General features: G+C 39.3%; 1 protein-coding gene across 1 annotated transcript in view; it reads left to right on the top strand.

The window, feature by feature from the left end:
- The window catches only part of LOC136267900 (DNA repair protein RAD50.L-like), a 59,651-nt gene extending 33,099 nt beyond the window's left edge, over nucleotides 1-26,552 (top strand). The window contains exons 38-42 of the mRNA XM_066063082.1: nucleotides 811-893; nucleotides 4,649-4,714; nucleotides 4,761-4,894; nucleotides 26,208-26,333; nucleotides 26,392-26,552. Coding sequence (XP_065919154.1) covers nucleotides 811-893; nucleotides 4,649-4,714; nucleotides 4,761-4,894; nucleotides 26,208-26,333; nucleotides 26,392-26,431 — 449 coding nt within the window. The 3' untranslated portion in view covers nucleotides 26,432-26,552. The remainder of the gene's footprint in view (nucleotides 1-810; nucleotides 894-4,648; nucleotides 4,715-4,760; nucleotides 4,895-26,207; nucleotides 26,334-26,391) is intronic.
- Nucleotides 26,553-27,316: the final 764 nt, after the last annotated feature.

The following is a 27,316-nucleotide window of genomic DNA, read 5'->3' as shown; positions in this document are numbered from 1 at the left end:
CCAAGGAGGTTTCTAATATGCCAGGAGGTTCTTAGTACCTCATTAAATATCAAAGATCAAAACATACTATGCTAAATGGGGGGGATTTGTTTTCTGAATGGGTATAGAGGTCAATGGTGGATCCAGGATGGGGCATTAGGGGCAAATGTCCCTCACCTTGTGGAGGAGTCATACTTCTGATTAAAATGCTAAACTTTGTCAGGCCAAGATCAGCTTATAAAACTCACGAAAATATGCACATTTTACTAGCATTTATTACAAATTCACCTGAAGCCAAAGCTATGAAGTTGTCACCCAGCAACTTCGTGTGTACTAAGTGCCTCTAAAAATAATTATTTTGTTGTTTAAAACATTCAGAACCTTTTAAACACTCAACAACCATCTGCAAAGGTAAAAATCAACAGTGAGTTACTACTAAGAGGTGTATTATTTACTGGTTCAAAAATGCAACTAATAAGATAATCTGGCGCTACTCAACAACCTACAACTTGGCCTGTTTGTGCCCCTCCCCTAGCTAAGTCCTGGATCAGCCCCTGGAGGTGTTTCAAAAAATTTAAAACTTTTCCCCTTAGTTAGTAGTAATCATGCAGTGCTTTAAGCTGATGGTAACTTGATTGTGTTTATAAACTCTGGTGAAGCACAGCCTTGGTGTTTTAAGGTTCATGTATTGCATTGTTTGTTTAATAGTATAATATAGAGTCTGTTAACATGGAATAAGGCTGTCTTGAAAACCAATATCATACTAGAATATGTGTATTGTAGTACTGTGGATAGCTACATAGTCATCAACTGATTGTGTTATATTTTCAGATATTGATAACATAGAGATATTGTCAGATAGTGAATTACATGGAAGTTCTGTTACTACTCATCGTCGTATATACCACTACAGGGTAAGTTATAATTTATGTGTACTCTTTGTATTATGTACATACCCGTGTTGCTACGTACAGTAAATAATTGTAAAAGCCTGCACACTTTATAGTATACAAGTACAAGGAAAAATTAAAGTTTTGATTAGGGATCATAGAAATAAAAATTTGTGAAATAAGGGAGGTCACCTACACCTGCAGATATACTAGCGAACATTTAATCCCTAATTTAATCTATATAACCATGACTGAATTAGGAATCAAATATCCATTAGTATATCTGCAGGTGTAGGTGACCTCCCGTTTCACTACTTTTTATGTCTGCGTTCCCTAATAGAACTTAAATTTCTAAAACCAGGCATGTGCCTGGTTTACTGAAATTGTTTTCGTAAAAAATGTGTGTGTTGTGTGTGTGTGTGCCTGCCTGCCTGCCTGCCTGCCTGCCTGCCTGCCTGCCTGCCTGCCTGCCTGCCTACCTACCTACCTACCTACCTACCTACCTACCTATGTTTATTTGTCCGTACGCACCCATGTGAGCAAAAATGTTTAAAATGGTAAAAAAGCAGCCAGGATGTAAGAATTGAAAGCTAAATTAAGTCTGAATTAAACTTCCACACACATAAACTTTGTTCTGAGGTGGTTTCTTCTCGGTGGTCTGAAATACAGGTATGGCAAGCCTTCATGTACTACTTGGACAGTCTTCCCTTTCAGTTTTATAGACGTTTAACAACTTTAAAACAATGTTGAAGGCCTCTTAGATAGCGTATCCTTTGAGTTGAAAGGGGGGCGTTACCTGTACTTACATGAATGAAAGTGAAGGGTAATCTTGAGGCTTTCTTTATACAATTCACATGAGAAAACACAATAGACACACTATAAAACAGTCGAGAAGATACTTCTGTGCATGATTTGCCATTTAAAGTGGTTTGTTATAGTTACGCTTCCTTAGCAGTGCATAGCAACGTAATTACTGAATTACAAAATAATCGATGAATTACAAAATATGCTAAATTACAGTATTAATATCTAGCTGAATTAATAATAACAATAGCACAAATATAAACTAAATCGTATACATGGTTGATTAATTTCCTAATTAGTTAGTATTAATTACATGGGTGCCTGGCTTTTAGAAGTAGCATAACATCAACTTGTTCTTGTACTTGTTTGTTTACTTTTTTGTAACATAGTTATGATGGTGAACCCGTGCATATCGTATCAAAAAAAAAGAAGGCACCAGACTGATTGTTTTGGCAGGTTATATAGAGCCAGTATTGGTTTCTTCACCGGCATTGGGCTATAAACACCAAAAAACCTAAGTAAGTAGAAAAAGCTATAGTAATGCAGTTTACCAGGCACTCTCTTTCTCTCTCTAGTCAGTCCAATGCATCATGGCACTTCTGGCTACCCACCTCTTTTAGTTTCTACCTTATAAGTGTGAAACCAAAGTTTCTATAATTTTATATTATACTAAAGTAACGTAGGTGAGAAAGAAAGTATTAAAGCTGAACCTAACATTAATTGTGGTTTGCCTATTAAACATAAGGATGTCTTTCAATGTCTGTATGAAGGTAAGTTTATGGTGAGTGTGAGGCTTTGCCAGGACAGTTTCATCACTCCCCCTAACCTTAGCTTGTCTCAAACTCACCTTCATACAACTAGTGTGTTTGATAGTCAAATATAATGGATAGTCAAATAGTTATTTTAGCTTGTAAACCAATACTAGCACAATATCCACTTTGTAATTCATCTGAACACATGCTCCAACTATCAATTAGTGAAAAGTGTAGTTGACATACGCTTTTTTAGTTATCTTCTCATTACATAGTGATACAAATGCAGAACAGTACAAGAAGCACCTCTGTAATCAATCCAAAAATACAGGCGATTCCTGTTACAAACTTATCAGACGTTACCTCCAATCACCACCTGTCAGCAAAGAGAATTGGTACACAATGCAGGACAAAGGTAAGTCCGTGGATGTCTACAGTCAAAAAATCAAGCCCATAGCCTTAGCCATTATCGAGTTACGCTTGTCTGAAGGGTAATAGGCATGTAGTTAGTCTGTCAGTGTAGAAAATTTCAATTTGAAAATAATTTTGTGACAACCTATTGGAAGCATTTCGGGTCATACTGAAGGCACTTTAGGTCTAACCAATATTGCCAAAGCACCATGAAGGGATTATGGAGCTGGTTTCTGGTTAATGTTTTTTTGTTGTTTTTTTTTGTGAGAGAGAGAGAGTGCAAACCTCCATGATCCCTAATATACAGTACTACGTATACCGTACTGTATGATGCTCTTTGTAGAATGCCTATCCTAATTTTAACAGTATGTATTTCCTAATCATTGTGCAAGGAATCCAACTTTAAATCAGACTACTTACAAGTGGTTCAAAATTGAAAGTCTAGAATACAGTTTGACACACTGAGCATTAAAACTGTAGATAGTACAGGGGGTGCATGTACATACTTGTGTACTTTAGCATTTTATCACGATGGTAATGTGAATGAAAAAATCATCAGCCTATCTATATCAAGTACAAAAAAAAATTTGGATTTTCAACTAGAATAGGAACCATAGCACATCAATAAGGAGTAGTGCATGATATTAAATCACAGTGAAAACAATAAAAAGTGTTATGTCTCTACTGTGCTCAAGGTACCATAATGGAAATGCATAGTAGGGATATAACTCTTCTTATTGTTTTAATATCGTACACTACTCCAGCTTGTTTCAATACTTTTATTGATGTGCTATGGTCCCTATATACTCTAGTTGAAAATTCCAAATGTTTTTGTGTACAGCAGATCCTCGGTTATCTGAACCCCAATGTGTCTCAGGCAATGGTAAAGGTGTTCAGATAAGTGAATTGTTCGGAGAACTGAAGCCCTTACATTTATATACAGCGCTTTGTTGAAATACTCTAATAGAACATACACTTTAATACTCTAATAGAACAGTCATTTCCAATTTTGGATAACTGAGGGTCTACTGTACTTGTTTGTTAACTTTTTTGTAAAATAAAACTATTATGACTGGTAAGCCCACATATACCACATCAAAAGAAAGAAATGGTGCCGCACGCTCCAGGTATCAATTATTGTCTGAAAAGTGAAGTATTCATTACGCTTCATTGTCAGCTATGTTCAACCCATTACACAGCATTACGAATCAAGAGCTGTTTGAAAAGCACCTCTGCAATCAAAGTAGCTACTATGAAAAATATGGACAATCTCCATTACGACAGGTAGCCATCATGCGCTACTGCCAAATCAACACCTTTCACTGTTAGCAAAGATGAATGGGACACAAAGAAGGATACTGGAAAGTCCATGAAGAATGCATTGTACGTACTATGGTATGCCAAAAGGCACATGTCCGGCTGAAGCGACGTCAAACAGTGAAAAAATCAAGCTTGTAGCCTTAGCTGTTATTGAGTTACACTTGTCTGAAAGCGTCAGTCAGTTAGTCAGTCAGTCAGTAGAAAATTCCATTTAACAATTTTTTTTTAAAATTCCATAGCAACTTGTTGAAAGCATTTCTGGTAAATCTGAAGGCTTGGTTGGGCTTAGTTTTACCTAACCAACATTGCCTCATCATCGTCAAGGAAAAGTGAGGTTGGCTCTTGGGTGATGTTTTTTCATGGGCCATGCCCCAGACCTTTGTGGTCCCTACTATATAGTGCTATCATACTGTATGATAAGACCAATCACTATGTGTATAGGTAGGCAAATGAAGTGGAGAACTCTTTCTCATTTCCTTATTACAACATTAGGTTGTTATGTACAAAGGAAGAGGAACTAAGATGGATATGAGAGGACGGTGTAGTGCTGGTCAAAAGGTATACCCACAATGATAAGCATTGTCATTGAAATTTTCTCCACCAGATGCTGGCTTCACTTGTAATACGTTTAGCATTAGCTGAAACGTTTAGTCTCAACTGTGGAATATTAGCACTGGATGAACCAACCACCAATCTTGATGAAGGAAATTTGACTGCATTAGCAGAAGCTCTCAATGAGTAAGTCATCCTGTGGAGGATACAAATATTGATTCGGCATGCTAAGATGAATCCTAAACATTGTAAACCCACAGGTGTGCACCCTGCAGCTGGTGAAGATCAGCTACAGGGTACATACATATCTGATAATGAAACTGGTTTGCCAAAAATTGTGTGTCTGTATACATGTCTGTCTGTCTGTCTGTCACGCAAGTTTTATGTTAATAGAAGCCAGTGTGTGAGAAATGAAGGCTATAGAGAGCCTGCCTGAAACCTTATCCCAGACCACAAGGGTTTGGTGACAAAACTCTTGGTTCACTCTTTGAGTATTTGATTAACGTGTTCAACATACAAGTCACAGGGAATGTTGTAGCCTGGTTTTCCATTTGTGTGTGTATTAACAACCTGGACCAAACCAACTGGTAGGCTAACCTTGGTGGTAAAACCTTCCTGTTAGCTAGAATGTTGAATGCTTCTATGGCATAATTCCACCTATGTATGGCTTTAAATAATAACAAAAATACTTCCAGCACAATGTAATACGTTCTCCATCACCCTCCTGTATTGCATCTTGATAATTTAAAAATAAAAACCCAAGAGATAGGACTTCACAGCCATATTCATAAATGTGATCTGTGCTACCATCACAAGGTGGTTGTGAACTTTTACTACTCTGGAGATAAGTGACTCTGCAATGTCAAGTAAAAATTTCTCCTTTTCAGTAATTTATTCCTGATTCCTGCACGGAGTCAGGTACACTACTTAAACTATCCATTTTTAGTTGATCCATTGCAGCACACAGTATCAGGGCTCTATGATAAAGAATTTCTAAGTGTCAAGACACATTTTCTGACAAACTTGCAGTTGGTTGGACAAACATGTAGTTGACTGGACACACCAGCACACTGTATAGATAAAAATGCACTGCACTTTGCTGGTTGTGCTGCTGATAGTCGTTTGTCATAGCCACAGAACTGCTATATATGTACAGTACCTTTGTGGGGTTTCAGTGCAGCAGAGGGGTTGGCATTGGTATAATTTGTGGTCCCACCCTTGGTTTGCAAGAATGTAGCATCTAGCAACCAACTGGTAGTTATTGTTAATTAATAGAATAAATAGTCATGCACAGCTCAGGCAATAGGCTTCCCCTTACACTTTGAAAGGACACAATGTCCTGCCAAATCAATTTATGGTTAGAAAATGGTTAATTTGTCAGGAATTTGTCCATTATTCATAAGCCCTGAGTATGTGACCGTGAACTACTAAAGTAAACAAGTTGATATTGTGCTACTTCCAAAAACCAGGCGCTAGATATATAGCTGGTAATAATGCAATATTATGCATAGTTTTGTAATTTCAGATTTCGTAATTGGTGAATTATTTTGTAATTCTCTAATTACATTGCTAAGGAAGCGTATTTCGAACAAACTGCTTTCAACAACTTATTACGCACAGAAGTATCTTCTCAGCCATTTTATAGTTCGTATATAGTATTTTTCCTACAAATTCTCTCTACAAAACCTCAAGGCTACCCTTCATTTTTGTACGCGTACATAGGGACATGCCCCTTTTCAAGTCAAAGAGATATGCATTTCCTAGTAGCCTAAGAGGCTTGCTACGGTGTTTTTTGGTCATTAAATACATGAAGAGCCCAATGGGAAGGTAGTAGGGCTGGGACGAATATTCGAATGTTCGATCAATTCGAAGCTTCAAGTACATTCGAAGTCACGCAGAACTGTTCGAACATGTATGTAATGTATTATGATGTCATACACAATAATATTACGTATATTAATTGAAATGTTACAAATAATTATGGTATAATGGCGGAGGGTACAAGTAAATCTCGTTCTGATGTTTGGAAATACTATAAAAAGATCAAGGGTGCTCCAAGAGCTAAGTGTACTATTTGTAAACAGGATTTTTCGTACAGAGGCGGAACAACTAACCTTAGACTTCACCTGCAGGCGAAGCATAGTCTTATATATGCACCTAGAATAGTGAGAAGACAAGAGAAGAACCCGGTACTTCGAAGCAGATATTTTCTCGAAGCAGCAATATTGTAGTGAAGCCAGAGCTAGCGCTACTACAGAAAGAAGTGTTAACATGATAGCGATCGATCTAAAACCAATATGCATGGTCAAAGGAAAAGGGTTTCTGAAACTGATGGATTATTTGGAGCCCAACTACAAAGTTCCCAGCAGAAAGTTCATTACAGGTGTGATACATAAAAAGCACGGAGCAGTGAAGGAAAAGTTACAAGACAAACTAGAAACAGAAGCAAGCTCAATTGCTCTCACGACAGATATTTGGACAAGCTCTGCCACTGAGGCATATATAACTGTCTCGGTACACTACATCTTGACGGAGTGGAAGATGATCTCTTGTGTGTTGGAAACCCCAGACATGTCTGAAAGGCACACAGGGCAGAATATAGCAGACAAACTAATGCAAATTGCGGACAACTGGGGCATCAGTGAAAAAATTTCTGTCAGTCCATGATCAAGCTTCAAACATGGAAAGCTCTTCAGACATACTGGAAAGTAAGCGAGGGTGGCAGGAAATGAAATGTTCTGGACATTGCTTGCAGCTTTGTGTAAATGCTGGATTATCCATTAATACTATTGAACGTCTAACAGGAGCTGCCAGTAAGTTGGTAGGACACTTCAAGCATAGTGTTGTGGCTAGTGAAGAATTGAAAAAAAGGCAAAAGCAAATGGAGCAACCAGAGCTCAAATTAATACAAAGTTGTACAACATGATGGAATTCGACTTACTATATGTTAAAGAGATTGGTTGAAACAAGATGGCCTGTTTCAGCAGTACTATCTTGTGAACAAGTCACTAAAAGAAAGGATCAATACTTAGACCTGAAAAGTGATCAGTGGACACTTGCAGAAGAACTTGTAAAGATACTGAAACCATTTGAAACTGCAACCACCTTCTTTAGTTATGAAGAAAACTCATCTCTTTCTACTACGCTACCAATTTTGTTAGGCTTAGTGGAAGGTCTCAGGAAGGAACCTGAAAGTGAAACTGAAGATCCATCTCCTCCAGCTATAGAGGAGTTCAAAAGAGTTGTAGCAGATGAAATTACTAGGAGGTGGGATCTTGAGCAGCTGGAAACAAGTGACCCAATTGTACTTGCACCATTGGTAGACCCAAGGTTTAAATTGATTCAGTCATTATCTGAAGACAGCAAGGAGTGTATTAGAGCAAGTATAATTGAGCAGATGGACAGTTTCGGTTTGGCTGTAGCTGTGACACCTTCTGGTTCTGAAGATTAGTTACAGGTAGTTGAACCAGTTCAAAAGAAGGCAAAGAAGCTTACAGCTCTTGATAAACTACTTGGTCCTGAGAAAGAAGACGTCTGTGTAACAAGCCAAGCAGAATTAGAGCAATATTTATTGGAAAAAACTGTTAAAAGAACCACAAAGCCACTTACCTGGTGGAAAAATAATGAAAAGAGATTCCCAAAACTTGCAAAAGTTGCTAGAGCTTTGTTAAACATTCCAGCCACAAGTACCCCATCAGAGAGAATATTTTCAGTCGCAGGTTTAACTGTAACTAAATTGCGTAGTTCTTTGAAGCCTGAAAATGTGGAGTCACTTATCTTTTTGAATAAGAATTTGAAGTTACTTGACAGTTAGTCAGTACTTTGTCTATCAGTTTTATTACTTTGGTAAGTTTGGTTTTATAACTTTATCACTTAATTCACTTTCATGACTTGTATCTTAACAGTAACATATTTGAACCATAGCTGTGAGTGTAAAAGCTAATGTATGTATCCCATGTTCTTATTACTAAATTAACAAAAAAGTGACTTCCTGTGGAGAGTAGACAACTTGACCAGATTGTTTGGCTAGTAACCTACAGGGGTAGGAAGAGCATTACAATAGTGACAAAACCACCACAACATACCTGCAGCTGGTTACCTTGAACTAGTAACTTTGAGGGAGTAGGGTGGCATAACAATACCACAACATGCCTGTCTGGCAATCTACAGGGGTTAAGCTACACAAACAATACATAAACAACACCACTAAAGACTAGCAAGTGAATAATTAATATTCGTCCCAGCCCTAGAAGGTAGTTCACGAAGTTTGTAGAGTCACTACACCTGTATTTCAAACCGACGAAAAGAAACTACCTCAATGCAAACCTTGCCTATGCTCAAGTTTAATACGGGCTTCATTTAGTGTTTAATTTTCATAGGCTGACTGTTTTTACCACTAAAAGGATTTGCTCACGTGGGTGCGTACGGACAAACATAGATAGGTAGATAGGTACACACATACACGTTTTTACGAAAACAATTTCAGTAAACCAGGCGCGCGTGCCCACAGCCAGTGTGCCTATAGCCGGCTGTGGGCGCGTACCTGGTTTAAAAAGAATCCTGGTATGCATTAAAATTGTCCTTTGGTTCCTTTTTTACATTTCTTCAACCAATCACATTTTGTAGTTATTGCATTGTGCTATAGTCATTTTGTAATAGGTCCAAACTGCTGCACCGTAGTTTCACCCATATAGCCTATAGAATGGACAAACACTTAAGTGCTGTGATATTCAATGTATATATGCTTACTTTCAACACAACCACTTCAGTGTGCCAGTCTTCTGCTACAGGATACAAGCCTTCTAGCCTTTGTACAGAATTTGATAAACAACGTCTTATAGTTTTGCTTCCTTGATAACGTACTACAGATAACTGATCCACTCCAAAGAGCAATGAGTATAAAAGCTTTTCTTCGACATCATTTTCACGTGAATTAACCTGAACAGATATGACAAGACTCTTTGATGGCACATACTTGTGCAAATTCAGTATTACATCTTCATATTTTGCTTAATTTTTCAGCTGTACTCCAAGTGGAACCTGTAGACTGTTACAGCGCATGTCTATGCACGAGAAACAATCCAAAAGCTTACAACTTTTGACGACATCTCAGCAGAATATTAATGAGGTATATAGTGAGTGACTGAGGCTCCAAAAACTTTATATGAAAATAATCCATATTGCTACACAGGATTCTTGAAATAAAAAAAGCAAAATGGGACTTTAGCTTAGAATAATCATCATTAGATGGCAAAAAGTCTTGTAATTCTAAAGTTGAATGAACTGTGTGTTGGTCCAACATGCAATAAGTAGGCATCCTGTCTTGAACTACTAAAATGTAAAAGTAGTGCAGAGTTTAGTTTGGTGATTAAAGCGCATATGCCTTGGCTTAACATCTTTGTCACATATGTCACCAAATAGCTTAAAACTTGAGTTTTATTTCTGAAGATGTGCTGCTTGTATATGCTGGAGAGGAAGTTGAAAAACCTGGCGTTAATGGAGATAATGGTGGCAGGGAAAGTGAACGTAAACTCTGATTATTATTATCCTCATATTACAGATTCCTCCATCGACTTCACCGTAGAATCAAACTGTAGGAGCATACAATAATTAATAAGATACCTATAATTAGAGGTGTACCGATATAAGAAAACTAAACCGATCCGATACCGATACAATATGGATTAATCATTTTCAAACCGATACGATACCGATACGATATACCGATATAACTAAGTGTAGCTATTTATGTTTGAAGAACCACATATGCCATGTTTAACTTTATTTTAGCTACTGAAGAAACTACTGAAGACAGTCTTAAGATTATTGGCTACTAGCATTGTTACCTGCCCTATGTGCAGGTATGGGTTATGTATGATTTGACTGTAATATTTAAAACCAGCTCAGTTATTTCTATCCCATTGTGCAGACAAAACAAAGAAAAATGGCTGTTTAATGGCTGGGAATGATAGGGCTTGAGCAGCAATATAAATGCAATTTACAGCATATTTCTGAGGTGTGAATAAACACAATGTATTTGCTGACAGCTCAGAAATGTGCAATTATGGGCATTTTGTGGGCGTCTGGATTCAGTGGAGTGGAATGGACTGGAATGGTGGAATGGACTGGAATGGTGGAATGGAATGGAATAGTGGAATGTAAGTAATTTCAATTAGTGGTCACCTCTTTTAAAAGACTACCTTCTAACAAAGACCACCTCTTTACAAAGACCATTATCTGAATTGTTGTTTTAGAGCCCTATAAGACAGTCTTATTGATGAATTGTGTGCCACATGTTATGTCCCCTAGAAAAGCCAGTCATATCTGATTATGATACAATACAGTAATAGCTATATACCCCATATAAAAAAACAGCTTGGCTATACAAAAAAAATATGTGTCCACGAAACTAAAAGCAACTGGCAACTAAAGGAGCTAATATCTAGAAATGAATGTCAATATTATACTGGCAACTAAGTATAATTTACAATAATCTTTGTCCTTTATCATTGACTTGTGCAGTCTGACTGTATTCCTAATTAATTCCCTGTAAATCTAATTGGCTAGTAAATTGGTACCTTTTTCAATAGTCCGGTGTTGTAGAGGAGAAAAAAGGCAGCTAGTTCTAAGTCCTTGAATTAGGTTAGGTAATCCTAAGGCTGCAGCAAATGTTGCTGTGAGACCTCCAGTGCTGATCACTGTAAAGTGCTAATAATAATAAAATTACTAGCCAATTAGTGTTACAGGGGATTAATTAGGAATGCAGCAAGACTGTACGAGTGAATGATGATGGACCAAATTTTTATAAATTATAGCAAGTTATTTGTCAGTATTTCTTAGCCTCACCAAATAATAGCTCCTATAGTTGTCAGTTACTTTTAGTTTGATTAGGACGTCACTTTATACAGCCAAACTGTTTTTGCATGGGGTATATTGCTGTATTACAAATCAGATATCACTCTGATTTTTCTAGGCATGTGGTGCACAACTGGTCAATAAGACCATTCTATGGGGATACACTCTAAAACAACAAGATAGCAGCATTTTAAACATTAAAGTAAAACGGTCTTTATAAAGAGGTGGTCTTTGTTAGAAGGTGGTCTTTATAAAGAGGTGACCACCAATTGAAATTACTAAAGTACCGTTCCATTCCATTCCACCAGTCCATTCCACCATTCCATTCCAGTCCATTCCACCATTCCATTCCAGTCCATTCCACCATTCCAGTCCACCATTCCAGTCCACCATTCCATTCCACTGAATCCAGACGCCCGCATTTTGTAGGGTACAAACAACTAAGGTCACATGAGGTCCACTTGAGGCGTTAAACTGCTCACTGGGGTTCACGTGACAAAAAAATTTTTTGAGGTGGGTACACAGGTTCTAATAGTTCTTGCGCGTCGACAAATTTAAAGCGGAAGTCACGTGTGGTAATTATAGTTTGAAGTTCAAAAATAAATCAATTTGATTGGTCGAAATTCTATGCACGTGATTTCGCTTGTTTTTGTTGTCGCGCAAGAACTATTAGAAGCTGTGTATCATATTCACGTGACATTCAAATGATCTAATCACGTGCTAGTAATTGTCCTCCAGCAGCAAGTATGACCTCAGTGTAACCTCAGTCAAAGTTGTCTTCAATCTCCCATCAAAGGTGGTAAATAGCTGATTATCATCACATCCTTTAATAATACTACCAACTCCATTATCCATGTCAAGCAGCAATAAATCATACTATTACCCTTATCACCCACATGCAACATTAACACTGGATTGTGCACCACGAAGTGTGGGCTACTGTCATTGAACTTTAACAACACTTACAACTACATACACCAACTACTACCTAGGTAACTACAAACTGGAGTGGGGGCTTAGCAGCAACTAATAATAAAGAAAAATAATAAATTTGGAACTGTCCAGCCCTAGACAGCCCCAGGAAAAAACCTGGTAGGCCTATTATTGTTTTTTTTTTGCCTACCAGGAAAAACCCAAAAATACTCCACTCGTGTGTGTATGCACAAAACTAAGTTGTCCAAAAAACTCCAGTTGGCACAACATTAACTACTGATGAATCCACCTACAGAGATAGTTGGAAATCACGCTAATTAAAACATTACACTGGGAGGGTGGGCGGATACTCCACTTGTCTGAACATCTGTAGAATATAATAAACCCACTGCCATGTGAGTCACAACTGACAGAAAACACAATTACATCACAGCCGATACATTGCTTACCATGATACATTCCTTACCACATCCACATGAGCTGACCCACAATACTACCAGCACCAGCACCAGCAGATGGGTGTAACTACTTAAACAAAAACTTCAGTATAAACTACATTACGTGTTTTGCGATCCTCCCTAACTAATAGTGTCAAACAATCTGGGGAGCCTACTCTAGACAGTGCTACATAAAGCATTCCATGTGTGTCATATCTACACAGCTTTGAATGTCATATCTCGTCAGTCATATCTACTCCTGCAGCTTTAAAAGTTTGGCCCTGGCTTTTGTTGACCGTCATTGCAAAGCAAAGAGAAATAGGAAACTGCACACGTCTAAATTCAAAAGGCAATGTAGAGTTGCTAGGAATAAGTGGAATGCGAGGGATGATGATTTCATGGCCTGCATGCTTACCGTGGGAAATTTTGGCTTCTATACTGTTGGCAGAAAGTTTAGTGATCACGCACCTAGTACCATTGGTGACTTGTGGGGGGTCCAAGGAACGTAAAATTATAATTGGTGCACCAACTTTCAATGAAAGTAAGTGTGGAGGTAATCCTGAGACTTCTAAAGAATTTAAAAACTCTGTTGGAAACTCAACTGCCTGGGATTCATCTGGCACAGAGTCCAAGGACTTGTACTGGATGCACTCACCAGGCAATTTCTCCACCAGAGTTGTGTTGATGGTGCGGGTAGTTTTATTAAGAGGAGCCAAAATGCAACGCTCCGATAACCAAGCGATGTTTGTGAAGTTGGAGAGCAAGCCAGGATAAACTCTGGACACCAACTCATCGATGTCGTGTACAAAGGTACCCATGGTCTCAGGTAGCTGGACAACATCAAGAGTGTCATCCTCAGTAGGGAACTTGCCATCTCCAATGGCTAACAACTGGTCAGCAAATTGTCCAGCTGCTTGGTCCCCACAAAGGTACACTCTCATGTTAGTGTGTAGATGTTTAACAACCACACTGTCCCACAGTTGTGACTTCTTCAGACAGGCATCCACTATGTTACCTCTGGTGCCACGTTGAATAACTGGGAGGATTTGTCTGAAGTCACCACACAACAACATACAGATTCCTCCCATTGGTTGGCTGTTACCTGTCAGATCCCTAAGAGTGCGGTCCATAGCCTCAAATGCACGTCTGTTAGTCATTGGAGCCTCATCTACAACAATGGCTTTGGCTTCCTGGATGACTTTGCAGAGTGCAGTTCCTCTCTTAATGCTACACATCGGGATATCCATTGCATTCAAGTCAAGTGGAATTTTGAAGGTACTATGTAAGGTGCGACCTCCAGTTAACAGTGTGGCAGCTATTCCGCTAGATGCAGTGGCTAATGCTATTTTACCTTCAGATCTAAGTTTGGCAAGAATAAGGTTGATTAAGAAAGTCTTACCTGTTCCACCTGGAGCATCCAAGAAAAGCATACCTCCCTCATTCCTATCCACCATGGAACAAAAACACTCATACACTTCACGCTGGTCTGCTGTAAGCAAAGCTGTATTATGATCTACGTATGCTTGTTGTTCCCCTTGGTCATAGTCTATTTCCCTGCGGTACACTCTTGCAAACCTATCATTCTCCACTCTTTGTGGCTGAGGTAGGCCATACTCAGACAGCTGCCTACTTCCCATGGAAATGACTTTCTCCTGCAAGTCATTGAGTGCCAAGTTGAAAATGTCATCATTAAACTCCAGGTGTTCATCTCTGTGTAGGGTACGTTGGTGATATAAGAAATCTTCTGCCATTGCTTCCTTGTGGTTGTCATATATCTCCAGTGGGTTGGATGGTTCACACCAGGCCAGTATCACTGCAAAGAGGGTGCGAAGACTTGCTGGTGAGTTGCTGACTGCCGCCTCCTCCATAGCCAAGTGATACTGATTGTCATCTTCAAGAAGATCCAACTTGAGGCATGCCTCACGGAAGGAACTACAGAGATCACCATCAACAGTCCTCAGATCAGCAAATGACTGTGGACCCTTAACATTATGCAACAACAAACGTAGATAAAAGCATTCTCCTTGACGTGGGCTGATGGTGTAGACCCTACCTAAGGCTTGAGCTTGCTTAACACCAGGATATCCAGCCACATGTGTTCCCTGTTTTCTCCTGTGCCAAGACTTGTTGTTCCATGTGTAGTACTCTGGAACATCAACATACAACAATGTCTTGGCAAAGTTGTCAACTTGACATAATGTGAAAAATTCAGTCAAAGTGGTCTTTGGAGGGTCTCCCGAAGCTTGGCCCCTCGCGGTGTCTTCAGTGAAGTAAACTCGCTGGCCATTTTCTAAATGAACAGCAAGTTGCTGTACAGTAGGGAACCTCTCATGGATGGGGAACTCCAGTATCCTCCAGGCAGCTTCGTGGCTGCTGATGTAGTGAGCATTCTGATACTCAGAGATCTCATCCACCTGATTTGAGCGCAGAGCAAATGTTGCCTGGTCACAACCTTTGTGTACATACTTGAGTACGTACTTGATGGAATTGATGGACATGCACAATTCAACATTGCAGTGGCAGTTTAAAGCTCACAACAAAAACTTGTTGTACGGCACTACCCACCTGTTGTCAATGTCCTGAGTACAGCGACTGCCTCGTACATTCATGGTGATGGTACTTACCTGTCCACCATCTTCAGGATTTCTCCTCCTGTACATTGGGTAGCTATCAGTACCTTGTTGGGTCTCAGATATGAATGGTTTTGGGTATTTCTTACTACAGTGGCCATGCTCCATGCAAGGAGACGTAGGATTGATGCTACCACAGGGTCCATGCACCATGTTGGACATTACAATCTGGTGCAAGTCAGGGTCAATAGCCAGGTCAGGGATTTCAGCACATACGATGTCATCAATCTTATCAGGTGTTATCTTGTGTTCTGGAATTAACCACACCAAGAAATGAGCATGTGGTAGACCACGCTTTTGCCATTCTACTGAGTACAGCCAAGCCCGTGGTTTTCCAAAAATCATATCGGTTTTTAACATTTCTAACATTTTCTTAATCTTTAGTCTAAACACTCGAGCCACTAAGTCTGGACGATCCTTGGGCTCCTGACCTGGAAGCAAACTATTTTTAATTTCAGGCCAATTGGGATTACATGTCATGGTTATAAACAAATCAGGGTGACCATATTTCCTAACGTAAGTCATGGCATCTTGTTGGCGCTCATGCATGTAGCGTGGCCCACCTGTGAATGTCGATGGAAGGATAATCCTACGACCTACATTGCTAGGGTCCCCATCCCCATCTATGATTGCATCTCGTAGATCCTGATAACAGTCAGCACGGAGTGCCTTCTGCTCACGTCTCAGAAATTGTAACCGTTCAGTTTCAATTTTACAGTAGGCATCTACCAAGAACTGTTGGAATAGTCGCTTAGCCCTAAGCAACACAGATACATTTTGCCTTACCATGATGTGGTAGCGGTAATACACTAAAGCCGTTAATTTTTTGTTATTAGCTAGTTTTAGGTTAATGTGCCATCCATCAGTACCGTGAGAGAAAATCAGTGGGTACTGCAGTGGATCATAGCCCCTGTGCAGTTCTGAAATACTATGCAAGCCACCATCCCTGTAGTGCAACACTATGTCTCTATTGTTTGCATTTTCATTAGGCATCAACACACCTACCTCATCACACATGGGACTATTGTACCTCCTGGAGTGCTCACCTGTAGGTCTCTTTGTTTCATTGATAACAATTTTAATATTTATTGGCTCATCCTGCTGGTCAAATATTTCTTTAGCCACTTTAAAAAGCTGTACATAGTGGTTGTCATGATACAATAGGTGATTAATACCACTAACAATGTCTGGCCTTAACCCATCAACTATTTGACACCTAGTGGCCACTTGAGATTCCTGATTGTCAATGAAATAAATTTGACAAAATTTTGGGGACTCACCTGTTGAGGGAACCATGCTACCAATACGATGGTATACCTGACCCTGTATTTTAAAGGAGGGGTTGAAGCCAGGGAAAGCTATCTCATTACAACCAAAGCTGGTCATTTGGAATGCACAATTATATTTACGTATGTTGTTTAGAAAATGTTTACCATCACTATCTGTACCCTCATACAGGTGCAGTAAGAACGGCTGTGGTTGAGGGAATGGCTCTAGTTGGACATTACCTTTTGAACAACAAAGGGACTCGGTTTCCCCAGGAAACTTTAATGCATCACAATGTGAACATTCTATGCTAAGTGTGCCTACATCAGTTGTGCTAAAGAAATTGTGTGGCTGGTAATTAAGGCCTCTAAAGCTAGGGTGTGTGCTTGCATGTACCTGATGTCTTTCTGTGTTCTCCATCTGCTGCTCTTGTGCACGGTATAGTGGATCAGCTCTTGCCAGCTGGTGCTGTAGTTGGTCGTGCTGTCGCTCCTCCCTCCTTGTAGTTGGCTCTAGGCGGGCATCTCTTCGAGCAGCTGCATCTCTTTGCTGTTCTTCGCTTCTCGTTACCGGGTCTAGACGGGCTTCACTTCGAGCAGCTGTGTCTCGTTGCTGTTCTTCACTTCTCGTTACCGGATCTAGACGGGCTTCTCTTCGAGCAGCTGTGCCTCGTAGTTGTTCTTCATTTCTTGTTACCGGGTCTAGGCGGGCTTCTCTTCGAGCAGCTGTGTCTCGTAGTTGTTCTTCATTTCTTGTTACCGGGTCTGGACGGGCTTCTCTTCGAGCAGCTGTGTCTCGTAGTTGTTCTTCATTTCTTGTTACCAGGTCTAGACGGGCTTCTCTTCGGGCAGCTGTGTCTCGTAGTTGTGCTTGCCATCGTTTATTCCTGTCTTGTCGTTGAATTTGTTTGCGTCTCTTTGCCTGAGACGCGCGGAGTGAAGACGTTGATCGCTTGAGCTTTGGCATTGTACTGTACAACACTATTTGAAACGTATGTAAAGCACGTATTGATTTGCTACAACAACACTCGAGTTGCCAGATGATGGGCGTTTAATTTCGCTGAAGTCCCGCCTCGATACGTGCTTTGCATGCCAAGATATGATGAGCTAAAAGTCGTGTTTTAAAAAGGTGTTCACAAAAAGGTACTAAGTAGAAAGAAAAAAATCTGTCAACACGTGGATTTGAACCCACGACCTCTTGCACGCTAGTCAGGCGTTCTACCACTTGAACAGTATGTGCTGTGGTTTTCAAAGGAATGTTGCTCAAGTTTTCTCTACACCTTGGCCTTCTACGCGCTGTAGAGACCGAACGGAAGCACGCGTGAACTCGTGATAACAATCTTAGAGTAGGCGGATGATGAGCGCTTCATTATCAGCACAGACTATGTCGATTCGCGCCAAGTCTGGTGAGTAAGCAGCGTGACCGTCAGACAGACAGACATTTTCAGCTTTATATATATAGATGCTTGGTTACCCATGGTGGTGTGGCCTCTATTGACAGCTCAGACTATAAGGCACCCACAAATATTTTAATACATGCCCCTGCCAAGATTAGTCCGGATTACTCCGCATTTTAATGGCTTGTAGAGATGGCTGGTTGTTTTATGCTGTGCTCTTGGTTCATCTTTTTGCTGTTTCCCCAGGCTCATCACTATGAGTGTTTGTTGTATGATTGGTAAGCTTTGTGACAACAAAACAGTAATTATCCACGCACTTAGATGGCTTCGCGTAACGTACTGCTTTTAGACAAGGAAGATAACTACTGTTTCCCGCCCTTGTTAGCTAAATAGTAGGGTTTATAATATGGCTTGATCATTGGACAGTGTCCTCAAGATAGTTCAGTTGTATATCGGTGTATCGTATCGGTTTTTAGCAGCAATATCGGCTCCCACTGATATAGTAGAAATGTCTATATCGGCCACCGATACGATATGTATCGGTATATTGGTACACCTCTACCTATAATAGTAGGATCACTAGTACTCATAAGACAGAAACCACTCAACTCTGTGACACCGAACGTATAAAAGTTAAAACCAATATATATATATAAGAAAAGGTTGTGTTACTAATACCAAGAGTACATAATAAAGAGGAGAGTATCTAACTTCAATATGCCCTATCAAGAATGAGTGCGGGTAGTAGACCTTTGGCTTCTTATGGTGGTGTTGATTATTGTATGGTTCACAGGTGCAATGCGCATTGTTCGCAAATTACAATGTGGTGAAAAACGCACGTGATTAGAAATGGCGTTAAAGTCCAGTAATGCGAGTGATGAAATATCCATCGACAAGTAGAAGCTGAGAAGTGGAAAGGCCACTATTGTTGATTCTACTGCCACGCGGACTCGCAATCGGGTGAAGTCTAGCTCTAAGAACTCCAAACTGGCAGCTCCTACTGCTGGCAAATCTCGATCTGGCAAGCAGACACGCAAGGATGCAGAATCCGTCAATGCTGATGTGCAACCACCAACCAAGCGGGAACACAAGAGGGGAAAGTCTAAAGATATCGACAAGTCATTGGCCAGTCAACACCCTACAAAGAGAACTCGGAAAGTACTGAACAAGAAAGAGAGGCAAGGTTTGTGTACTTTTTTGAACGAAGTAGATGCATCTGTTTTGTTTGATGCTGCACGAGTTAAACTGAGTGAACAGTTGTTACCAGAAGGCCTTGGGGAGTTCGTAGATGAAGTATTCAGGAATAAGTAGTTAATTCAAAGTATTTTAGTGTACCACAGAGAACAATTCATGGAGTTGTTTACTGAATGTCAGAAAGGAACAAATTCGTTTTTTCGTTTTTACGTTTTCAGTGGCATCAGCACTGCAATGCCTTTCTCTTGGCCAAAGAATATTCCTTATCAGTAATCCATCTTGATAAGTCTGGTGAAACTTCAGTTGCCAGTCTTAGAAAGCAGTGGTTGGACTTTTGTGATAACCATTATATTGAAATCAACGACAGCAAAAGAGTAATGATACCGATATCTTCATCAGTATATGAGCTTTTGTTGGAGTGAAGTAGTGATTTTCAGAACAACTTGGATGCCACCAGTACTACGAAGGAATCAGCACAATTGCCAGTTGACGGTGATGATGTTTACTTGTGCTTCAGGGGTGCTGCACTCTGTGATGTTACATCAACATTGCAAACAGATCAAGAGTTGTCCAGATGCACAAAGAGACTTTCTATCCCAAAAAATAACCATACTGCAGACCATAAACATGAAGGATAAATCAAAGCTACCTCAGTACCTCATGTATCGTGATAATGCATTGTAGCATTATGAGCTAGGTGAAATAGCAGGGTGAAATAGCAGGCTGCAATTCACAGAATCAACACGCTTGAATGGAAAGTGTGTGATCCGTGCACTCTTAATGTGGAAGCTGATTGCCTCATGGTATTCAGACATGTATTGATCATACTGAGGCCCCGGACAAATTTGTATTGAGATTTATCACCAATTGACTTGCACAAGGAAGCGATGTCCTCAACAGTATCAAAGCTTTCTTTTTTCCAGAGTCTCATTAGCATGTGTACACTGTAGACGTTATACCGTACCTGGGCTTGAATCTGTGGCATAACTCCCAAAGGCTGGTGGATGAACAGTTGGAGTGGAGTAATCAACAAAACTGGCTGGGAATCACCTTCGGCACCGTCGATCGATACACGTGACAACACAAGAAAACTCTGGGAAAAATTCGCTTACATTGTCCTGTATATCTTTCAGAAATTCTATCTGCCTTTCAATCGATACAGTTGATACGATGTCATTTTCAGAGCTATTGTCTTCCATGGCATTGGTGTCAGGTACTACACTTCCGAGTTCCGTTGTCAACTTCTTCCTCGCACAGTTCCTCACTGGGGTGGCATTCAACTTGTGACGACAAAGGCAGAGAATCGTGACTGCTCAATCGCCTCGGAGTATCCATCAACTCCCTTCCAGTGGCTGGTGCGGCACTTTCTCGACGTGTTAATAACCATTGTTAACATCATGATCGCTTATGTAAATATACTACTAAAATCGGAAAGTCTACCCGCACTCATTTTCGATAGCACATATTGCAGTTAGACACTCTCCTCTTATTATGTACTCTTGCTAATACCATACCTCTACAATTACTGTGTAGATTCTGTCTTCAAGAAAAGCTTCAAAATCTTCATCTGATTCATTGGCACTCATTGTAGATTGAAGATGTATGGTTGCTGCATCATCTTCGTGATACCTGACTTGATGAAATGACAGCTGTTGTTTGCAGCAGACTAATAAGAGACAGTTATATCAAGCAACAAGTACACCAAAAAATTTGGAATTTTCAACTAGAGTAGGGACCATAGCACATCGATAAAAGTACTGAAACAAGCTGGAATAGCACACAATATTAAATCACAATAAAGCAATAAGAAATGTTATATCCCTACTGTGCTCAAGATACCATAATGGAAATGGACAGTGGGGATATAGCACTTCTTATTGTTTTACTGTGATTTAATATCCAACTTGTTTCAGTACTTTTTATCAATGTGCTATGGTCTCTACTCTAGTTGAAAATTCCAAAAATTTTGTGTACTTATTTGTTAACTTTTTGTAAAATACAATTATTATGACTGGCATACCACATCAAAAGAAAGAAATGGCACCACGCACCCCAGTTATCAATTATCGTCTGAAAAGTGAAGTATCCATTATGCTTTGTTATCAGCTATGTTCAACCTTTTACACTGCGTTACGAATCAAGAACTGATCAAAAAGCACCTCTGCAATCAAAGTAGCCACTATGAAAAATACAGACGATTTCCTTTTCAAAGGGAAGCCATCATGTACTACCATCAAATCAACACCTTTCACCACCAGCAAAGAAGAATGGGACACAAAGGAGGACATTGGAAAGTCCATGAAGAATGCATTGTATGTATTGCAGAATGCCAAAAGGCACGTGTCTGGCTGAAACAACATCGAACAGTGAAAAAGTCAAGCCCGTAGCCTTAGCCATTATCGAGTTACGCTTTTCTTAAGGCATCACTCAGTCAATTAGTCAGTAGAAAATTCCGTTTAATAATTTTTTTTTAAAAATCAGAGCAACTTTTGAAAGTGTTTCAGGTCAATCTGAAGACTTGTTTGGGCTTAGTTTTACCTGCTTCATCGTTGTCAGGGAAAAGTGAGGCTGGTTTTTGGGTGATGTTTTTTCATGGGTCATGCCCAAACCTTTGTGGTTCCTACTATTGATAACACTACTACAAAACTAATTTCTTCTCTTACAGAGCCACTGTAACACATCATCATCAAACTTTTTAGCTAATCCATCCATTGTTTGATACACAGTATGCTGAGAAGTGCATACACCAGCTAGTTCGTTCAACCTGTGATACATCTAAAATTTAATAAGAATGTATTATACATAACTGCATGGCTATGCTGTTGATGATATACTAGTTTAGTGCAATGCCCAGCATAAAGAATTACAGATATCAGACACAGAATCAAAGTCATGCTATCTCTCTTTATATGGCAAGCAATAGTATACATTGTTCCAATAGTAATGATTTCCTGCTCTTTATTATGTATACCAACAGTAAATCACAAAAAAACTGGCATGTTGTTTGGCTTCATCAACTGTTAACTGCCAATCAAATGTCAGCAGTGCTTTATCTTCAAAATAGAAATCCACTGTAACTCATTAATGATTTTGTTAGCAAGCACTTTTATCACTGGCTTTAAGTAGTACAAATGTGGCAAACAGTAATGAGTAACTGATGATGCACTTCCCCTGACTACTAAACTAGTAAGATATCTTCTCCTTGGAGTATATAAGTTGATAATTGTGGGTAAACAGTGCTTAGTATATACCTATAAAAGTCTTTTTAGGTATTAATTTATATAGGTACTTGTCTTCATGCTGGCATTTTTCTTGTGGTTCTTTGTTGCCCTTGGGTGTTTTGGAAGCCATTTATGTGATGGCGTTGACTGAGCAATTGGTTCTTCCTGATTTGGTGTTAGTAACAGCTCAGAACCGAAAGGAGGAGATGACTGTGAACTGTATTGAGGTTGAGTTGGCATTGAAATGAAAAGAGGAACTGACTAAGGAATGGAAGGAGCCATGATTGGAACTCAACTGTGACTGTGAATGAGTAGGTGGAAGAATGGGTTGTAGAACAGATTGAGTTGATAGTAAACTGGGAACTGTAACAACAATTTGTGGGTCTCAGCCAACACTGCATACTGAAAGATTTTGTGCACAGCTTTCTGACCACATTGTCATAAAACACTCCAAGCTTTCAGAAATTTTGCTTAAGTGAAACTTCTTTGTTGTAAAAATTACTTAGATGATTCCAACAATTTTCAGATAAATATGCATCAGAGGTTCATCTCTTTGAAGTTTTACTATCTTCCGCTGTTATCGTTTCATGAATTTCACTGTTTTCCAGTCTTAACATACGTTCTGCTGCGTAGTAATTTGCCGTAATATTGCCTCAAAACAAACCTGCATTTTCTTTTATTAGTTAACACTCTTCAGCGTTTCTTCACTGTAGGAGAACCAAATCCCAAGCACAGCTGCAAGGAGTACTCCATCATAGATATACATTAAAGGGGCAAGTTTGGTATCTATCTCGGTATCTATGGCTCCATCGTCAATGGAGATTGAATGTAATGCATGATATAATATCTTAGTTTACGTAATGCATGATATCAAAAATATTATAAGGCTCATGTTGCAGCCACAGTTTGTATTGCATGTCACCAGACATTTGTAGTCTGGGGGCAAGACTATGTCTGTACATGCTGTGAACCACTTACTTGATGGACTGTATATGAACATCAGCACTGACCTTATAGGTTACCAGAATGACATATTCTTTTGAGCATGTCCCTCCGCCACATGTATGATATAATGAAGAGCAAACTCAAGACTCTGTTGAGGAAGAAAACATGATAGACAAACTGTGTATAAAAGCAGTTGAGTAGTTCTGTGCATTGCTTTGTGATTTGTTCTAGTTACACTTCCTTAGTAACAAAAAATTGTAATTGATAAATTACAAGATTACTAGTAATTAAAAATCTACACATTTTGAATTGATGCTGTATATGTTGTTACTAAACAAAAGCAAATCATTAAATGTGATTTTGGAAACCGATTTAAATTGCACATCTGTAAAGTATATATAAGGAAAGATTAAGAATTTTAAGTTCGATTAGAGATCATAGAAAAAAAGTAGGAAAACAAGGGAGGTCGCCTACACCTGCAGATATACTAGTGGACATTTTAATCCCTTCGTTGTTTACTTTTTTGTAACATTATTATGACTGGTGAACCCATGCTTACCACATTCAAAGAAAGGATGGCGCCAGAGGTATAATGTTTTTGAATGAACATGTGCTCCAACTATCAATTACTGACTTGAAAGTGAAGTGGCCATTTCACTTCACTTTCAGCTATGTTCAGCTGGTTTCATAGCGTTACAAACAAAGAACAGTAGAAGAAACGCCTCTGCAATCAATCCAGTCATCTTTTAAATACGAACAATTTGAGGGAAACCATCAAGCTCCTACAAATCAACACCTTGGGCGGTCGGAAAAAAGAAATGGGACACAAAGGAGGACAAAGTTGAGTCCATGAGCAATGCATGCATTGTACATACTGTGGTATACCAAAGGGCACCTGTAATTTCCCACCAATTAGGGTAGAAAATCGAAGTATCACAAGTGCTCAAAAAAGGAAGGATGGTGGGTGGGTGGGTGTGTGGTGGGGTGAGCGAAAAACTTCAAAATGGAGGGGGCACGATTGAAGCCCCATACACAAGAGATTATAGTGCCATACTGGTGGTTCCTTAGTGGCTAATACAGGGTTCTGCCCACACAGGTCGGCAGTGGTTCAAAGCGACCAGTACCTCTAAAAACCGACCAGTACCCTCTTAAATCCGACCAGTACAATTCTTACATATATTGCTTATACATGTACAATATACCCTAATATAACACACAGCTTATCAGTTCATGTTAACTTTAGGCCACTACTCAGGAATTTCTGGGCAGAACCCTGCTAATATTCAACACAGAAAACATTTGGCCAACTGTAACAGGCTATATACCAGTGTACAATTAAGCCAGGTCCTTACCAAAGCCAGAAGTTGCCATTCAAGCTTGCCACACCACCCAGAAAGGATGGCTCTTACAAGCGGCCTTGAATAGTTAAAGTAATGCTGAGACTTGAAACCTATGGTATGGTAGTGTAACTACCTACTGGTGGTGTTAGTTTGATTTTGCCTGATATGCAATTTGGATCAATCTGGTCACAAATTAATTAATAGAATATTAAAATTGCCTCAATTAATGATATTGGAGTAGCAATGTGCAATATTAAATAGGGCAACTGTTTTTTAAAAGTTATTTTTGTACTTAATATTATCATTTGTTGATGAAAATTACATATCATCATTGCCAACACATTTATCACGGTAGTTGATTTTATATAACTGTGTATTAGTTAGAATTCGAAACACAGGTAATTTATTAACCTGAAGGCCCTGTGTTGTGGTGCCCAAACGAAGTACAAGGGTCTGAGGGTTGTGTTTCGAAGTCTATCTTATTTAGACCACAGCTTGTTGTTGTATCTTCACAGCTGCTTGTGACACTGGTGTCATACCCAAACCCTGTATCCTCAGGGGTGGTGCTTATTGATTAGAGATTATAAGTACTCTGGTTGTCTGCCCATGATCATCTGTCGTCTGCCCATAAATCGACAACTTTTGTCGCACGTTAATTGTTGTTAACCAACTTCTAAGAGGTTGAAGCCATTTGTGATACAAGGCATTTGTTGACTTCATAGTATCAACAAATGCAAGTGGCATTGACCACTTGGTCAGATCAGTGGCAATGACGGTCATTTCTTCTCTGTTATCTCTTGTTCTCTCCCCGGACAAGCCCCCAAATGTAACACCTCAGGGTTACTGACGACTCCACTGTAGTAGCTACCACTTAAAATTGGCTAACAGTAATTAACATGCAACAAAAATTGTCAGTAAATGGTATGGACAGATGACCAGACTCTTCCCGATTGGGGCACTTACAATCCCTAGCACCACCCCCAAGTAAATATGGTCTGGGTATGAGACAATTGTGACATGGCACTCATTAGTAGAAACAAGCCCAATACACATTGCTCAAATCAGTACGGCACTTGTTATCTAGTTAAATTCCCATGCATTGCCAATGTTACAGGCACGTAATTGCCGTATTTTGTATCACCCCAGAGACAGGAAGGTATCTATAGGGTTTAGATACCTGTAAGTAGCCTGAGTATTTTATCTTGCTGTGTACTTATGTATGATTGAGTTCATATGAGGAAAGGTTGTCAGTAATATATTAGATTGGTTGTTGTTGATCCAGACTTATTAAAATCAGAAGGGAACAATCTAATTTCCAACTTATGATCATTACACATGACAAAAATTTTGTGGATTTGTTGGGAAGCTCAGACCATGTGGATGACTATTTGGAGCTTGAACGAAAAGGGTAAGGCACAGAAGAAAAACTGAGCTATTCATTGATTTTTTTTTATTTTTTGAAATAGAGACACTACTATTATTGGATGCCACCCTTATTCTCACTGACTTCAAAGAAGACACTAAGTTGAACCTTTGTAACTACATGTACAGTAGAAACTAATTTTTAAGAGTATTTCAACATGTTTTTATCCCACAGTGCATCTGTTTTTTACATTATGAACATTATACTGGATATTTGTGACTTGCATGGACATTTCTTATCAATAAAGTATAAAATATAATATTGTGGACATGTTTGCCTAATCACCTCCTTTATGACAATCACACATTGCAAGCATGTGAGGACACTAGCAATATGCCATCACTATCTGTACGGGGCTTAGGAGGTGGAGTGCCTAGCAGCATACTACTGTGAAATCTTCTTACCTATAGTGATACTGCCATAGACAACAAGTTTGTCATGATTTAAGTTTGGTGAATCACAAAAGTTTGGCAAATTTACCATATAATACTAACATAATACTGAATAGCTGATTGGCAAATAAAGTTTGGCGATTCTCAAACTTTAGTCACTCCAAACTTGCATCAGTTGTGGTACAGTAATAATAATAAAATGCCTGTACCAAGTATGCTTTAACAGAATGTTCTATGAAGCACCAAGTGAAGATCTTGAGTGTAAACAACGAAGTGTTTATGCAGAGTCTTCCATGTAGGTAATCAGTAGCAAGATTCAATAAATCCATATGGTTATATATCTGTAATCAGTGTTTCGAATACTGTGATTTTGAGACAAATGGGACTCCATATACATAATTACATGGTTACTGCTTTAACAGGGCCACAGCCTCACATTTCACTTAATAACTTCAGAGTAATGTATGCATGGACCTTCAAAATTTTGATATAGGGGTATCAAGAGAAGTTGAAACTACATTTTGCATGATACAGATTGTTACAGTCCAATGAAAACAATAAAAATCAGACTTACAG

This window comes from Dysidea avara, chromosome 10 (genome assembly GCF_963678975.1).
Source record: "Dysidea avara chromosome 10, odDysAvar1.4, whole genome shotgun sequence".
In the NCBI taxonomy this organism is placed as follows: Eukaryota; Metazoa; Porifera; class Demospongiae; order Dictyoceratida; family Dysideidae; genus Dysidea; species Dysidea avara.
Note: the sequence above shows the minus strand (reverse complement) of the source record. Positions and strands in the feature narration are given on the sequence as shown.